Here is a 4,893-nt window from a genome sequence, read left to right as displayed (position 1 = left end):
CCTCTCTTCCGAATAAAAGCACTTGTAGCTTCCATAGATCACGGGTATGAAGTGTTGCAAGTTTCATCTTAAAATCTTAAAATAAAATAAAAGTAATGACTTCTTGTCTCTACTCGTGGTTAACAGATGGCATTTGAAAAGCTTTCAGAGCTGTCTTGCCTTATGAGCATAGTTTCAAGCACATTTGGTCTTTTATCAAAACAGCAGTGAAAAAAAAAGATTGAAACAAAATAGCTAGCATACAAAGACACTAATATCTCAATGGAGTGGGTAAGCAACAAATGCAAAATTGAAAATATTTGGCTGCAATAGTGAATCAGGTCCTCTAGACGTAAAACAAAATTTCCATGAAATTTCTTTTACATATATAGAGTTCGAGAGCTGATCAGTTATCCAAGGAATATGTTTCTCTAAAGGAGGGGACCTTTTTTGCACAAGAATTCAGGAAAACGCCAGATTTTAATCTTGTAAAAATTCTTTTTATGATTTAAAAGTTGGCAAGACAGCACATGAAAGCAAAAAATAACTGCAACCTTGACATTATTAATTTAAAAATCAAAATAGCTTTTCATTGAAACTCATAGCGAAACTCATTGAAAACGAACAAAGGATGTAACTGATGATACTTGATATTAAAAATGATCTTAATATCTAGAGATTTACTTTAAAATCCTCTCGCAAAGCCTTATAATTAAACAGGAAAGCGAAACTGCATCATACTGGCAAAAAGTTTCAGAGGCCGACCTTATGCCTCAAAACCTTCAAGGATAACAAGATTTTGAAGATATCTATAACCAAGCATGCAGGTAGCTTGATTCAAAGAAACTTAACATATGATAGAGTAGCACCTAACCGTCATTACTCTGCTTCCTCGATATTTATAGTGCACAAAATGCCTACAAAAACAACATGTTGAATGCACTAGACTGAAAGCAAGGGTAATAAAAGTTCAAGGATAACAGCATATCCTTCGCATTCAGCAATTAAGATTTACTTTGGACCAATATCCTTCAGGGCACAAATCTGCTCTTCTCCCATTGCAGACATCACAGTGACAACAAGATCCTTCCCCTCTCCAAAGCCATCTTTGATCTGCCACACGTTTAAATGACAAATCATTGACATAAAGTGGCATAAATAATGCAAAGTTATTAACAAAATATTCAATCATGTCCATGTATACTCACCTGGGTAAGTAGTTGATCATCAGAAGGAAGCCTAAGATCATCCTTGGTGTTTCCATTGTCAGACAGCAGACTCACCTATGAAAAATATATTTTAATAAAGGATTTCATTTTTCATCATTTCAACTGCACAAAATCAACCATCTGAAAAATAATGAACTAAAGGAACTTACAAATCCGTCCTCGGATATGTCAATCAATTGAAAATCTGTGCGAGTAACATGTGGGACCTGCAACGACACAAAGGCAATTTAATAACTTATTAACTGATTGTACAAAGAGTAGCAGATATGGAGATAAGAAGCCACAATACACATATGAAGCGATACTTACGTCACAGTTGTGTGAAGATGGGACAATATCTTCGAGTTTTTTCCCATTAAAAATATCAATTGCAACAAAATGGCACTTAGCATGCCCATGTTTTCCAGTTTTTGAAGTGGATACTTCAACCACCTATAAAAATAACAATATCAAAATAATAAAAATGTGGTTAGCACGACATATAAAAAACAGATATAATTGAATACTGGTAAATAACAATTATATACTACACTAACATTGCTTAAACAGAATGAATGCTAAATAGAAAAAGATAGCAAATGCCTGGTGAAACTCCTTTCTTCCAACAAAAGTCAAATCTTCCTAGGTGAGGCACACTACACCAACAGGTTTTCTGTGGATGCCATCCACGAATATAACAAAAGAAGGAATTCAAATAAACCCAAAAGTTGTCTTGCGTAGAATGGTTATATCCAGAGCAGATATGAAGAAACCCTAGAAAGAATGTCTTTTGAAGTAGTTATAATTGAATCCAAAAAGACAATCTGAGAAGCCTACATCTCCTGTAAAACACATTTTAAATTTTCTGATGAAGTAGGTTCATTATACACAACTACAAATTTTCCGATGAACTAGATTTATCATACACTCCCTGATATTCCCCCACCCCTATCTATTCTGCACAAATCAATCTCTCAATGCGTGTTAAATGTTGACAGATTTTATTTCTATAAGAAAGCAGTTTCACGTAGTAATTTAGAAATTCTACCACGTCTGCACAAACTAGTTTAAACAAACCTTCAAAATGATTACTGAATTTTCAATTATTTAAAAGCATTCACAGTAGATTTCAGGTGCACAGCCCTAAACCACGTAAAGCATTATCACCTGACTGGACCTAGAATTAATTCACTTAACAAATAAATCTGTCTCCAAATACAAAATAGTATATTTTTTGATGGATTGGATCTCGCCGCATACTTCATACTTTTTGACTGATTTAAAAAATTGCTCAAAAGGGCCTGATGTAAAGCAGAAGATAAAATTAAAAAAAAAAAAACATCTAATTTACAAGTAGTGGGAATGTCATTGAACACTCAGTCTTGTGCCAAATGGGCAGATGAATGTAAAAGCAGAGACAATATACATGACCAAAAAGCAATCCAATAATAATAATATAGAATGAGTAAGATCAACCAAAAAACAAGAACCTTGCCCTGGATCGAGTAGATTTATCAAGATTGCGTGGCTTAACAGCACGTAAACACAGGATTCTTTAAAATGCAATTTGAAACCAAGCCAGAATACAGAAGAATCCTTCCCGATCCATGTCCAAACATATCAAACAATTACTACAAAATATCAAGCATGAAGGTCGCTCGTGTGATCGAAGTACAGAAGTAACCAAAGCAGGCTGATAAAAATTTCTTTCCCAACAGCTGCTTAAAATATTAAAAACAGTAACGGAAAAAAATCGTTGGGCCTCCCTAAATATTCAGCAGTATACATTTAAAGAAGAAAATCTAGAAACGGAAACAAAATGATGAAAAATAAAATCTTGAAAAACAAAAATCAAAGAATAGAACGCTAACCTTGCAGGGTCTGGCTTTAATGACGATGTACCCATTTTTACGAATGGTACCCGCCTGCTGGGGGAAGGTTTTGGAAGCCCCCGCATCGGCCTTGGACTCGAAATGGTTGTCCTCGTCAGACATATTTTCTTCTTTATTTAAATTCGAGGGCGGCCACTCTCACAGAACGAAACAAGCAAATTCAAGCACAGACTACACTTTCAGATTTCGTATGTTTCTGTGAGCCAAATCTTCTCAGAGAGATTGAATCCTATCGCAGGACAAGAGCGGAATACATAAGCAAATCCCCACATATATGCTCGCAAAGACAACCCTGGGCGCCTAGGGTTTCGTCAAAACCCCAATTTTAACCCAATTTTAACCTGGGGGTTCCAAATTGTCCATGAAATCTGATATGATGTGGTTTGGTGTTGGGGTATATTGGCCGTTCTAGGCCATTGGATGGATTAGATGAGCGAACTTCGTGGAGAATATGAATAACAAATTATTTAGGGGAGAGGGAAGTTTGTTGGTATCTAAAATTGGAAATGAATGGGCTATTGCTTTCCCTTCTTAGGGTTGCCCAATGCCCATATAGCGTTCTTATCCCTCCCTTATGATGTCATATTGTGAAAATTTAGCGTTATTATCCCTCCCTTATGATCTCATATTGTGAAAGTATGGCTTAGGTATGATCTCGGTTGTAAAAGTATGGCTTGGTTATAATTTCGGTTCAAGGAATAGACTCCTCTTATTTGTAAGTCTCGACCCTTGTTAAATCATTAAATGTGGTATATTTGGCTTGTAGTTATACTCTTGGGGTTATAAGGTAGCCACAAGGATGGTTGTTGGCTATACTCTTGGTATTATAAGGTAGCCACGATGATTGATCATGGACCTCCCCTAGATTAATCCAATGAATTACCAACTATGGTTAAAAAAAAAAAGTTAAAAAAAAGGTATTCAAGATTTAAACTGACTTCGAATGTTGTGAGAGGTTTCATTTGCACTTTAGATTAAGCAACATGGTTACCACAATTGATAATTTTAATTTTAAGTGTCTTTCATATTAATTGTGTTTATCTTTTACATATATGGGCATGTATTGCATTGTATTTTAACTCGTATAGAGAAGTTGTTTTTAAAGGGATGTTGATCCTTTATTAGAAGAATCGATGTCATACCTTGTGAAGGAGGTAAAAAGAGAGTTAACTCTAACCACACCCCCAACCCCTAAAAGGAATCTTTAGACATAAACTGTAACACCCATATTCTATAGTATAATTGTACATATATGTTATATAGGATAGTGAACCAAATCATATGGCAAAGGGCCAAACTATGTATTGTAAATAATGTACATTATGTTATTAATAGATTACATTTTTTTGCATGACAAGGGGACTAAGAACAGTGTGGGGTTATGACTCCACTAGAGGAAAATGACTGGGGGCTATGGGGCCTAAAGCGATGAATAATATTATTTTATTATTAACCAAAGTGCATTAACCTCAAGGGCAATTAGCTTTGGGTATTATGTCAAGTAAATGGGTAAAGTCTCCTTGAAGTGTCAAGTGGCAAGATGATGGCATGCACATAAAAGTCATGTTTTGAGTAATCAGGATCATTCTCACTTGTCCATTCTCTCTCACTTGTTCGAGTTGCAACTTGAAGACCTAGTGTATGGTATGGGTGCTATAGGAGAGAACCTAAAGCTTGTAATGGTAGCTAGTATGCCTAGAAATCTCATGTATAACTATCATTAGAACATCCTTATGACCAACATTGAGATTCTCCTAGCCACCTTTCACTATAGCCCTAATAGGATGTGAGATGGCCTAAGGTACTAAATTGTA

At 35.4% G+C, this 4,893-nt stretch overlaps 1 protein-coding gene across 1 annotated transcript; it reads right to left on the bottom strand.

Annotated features, from left to right (window-relative positions):
* Positions 1–606: 606 nt before the first annotated feature.
* LOC149141359 (eukaryotic translation initiation factor 5A-2) lies at positions 607–3,488 on the bottom strand. Its single transcript, XM_089449859.1, has 5 exons — positions 3,059–3,488; positions 1,518–1,640; positions 1,358–1,414; positions 1,188–1,262; positions 607–1,092 (listed from the first exon to the last, which is right to left on the bottom strand). Exons 1-5 carry the CDS (start codon positions 3,179–3,181, stop codon positions 991–993), a joined length of 480 nt encoding a protein of 159 aa, XP_089305985.1. The 5' UTR covers positions 3,182–3,488; the 3' UTR covers positions 607–990.
* Between the last annotated feature and the right edge of the window lie 1,405 nt (positions 3,489–4,893).

The sequence above is a fragment of the Pinus tabuliformis genome, chromosome X (genome assembly GCF_031772625.1).
Source record: "Pinus tabuliformis cultivar Carrire ecotype Pingquan chromosome X, CPIR1, whole genome shotgun sequence".
Taxonomy (NCBI): domain Eukaryota; kingdom Viridiplantae; phylum Streptophyta; class Pinopsida; order Pinales; family Pinaceae; genus Pinus; species Pinus tabuliformis.
This window is presented reverse-complemented; position numbering and strand designations above follow the sequence as displayed.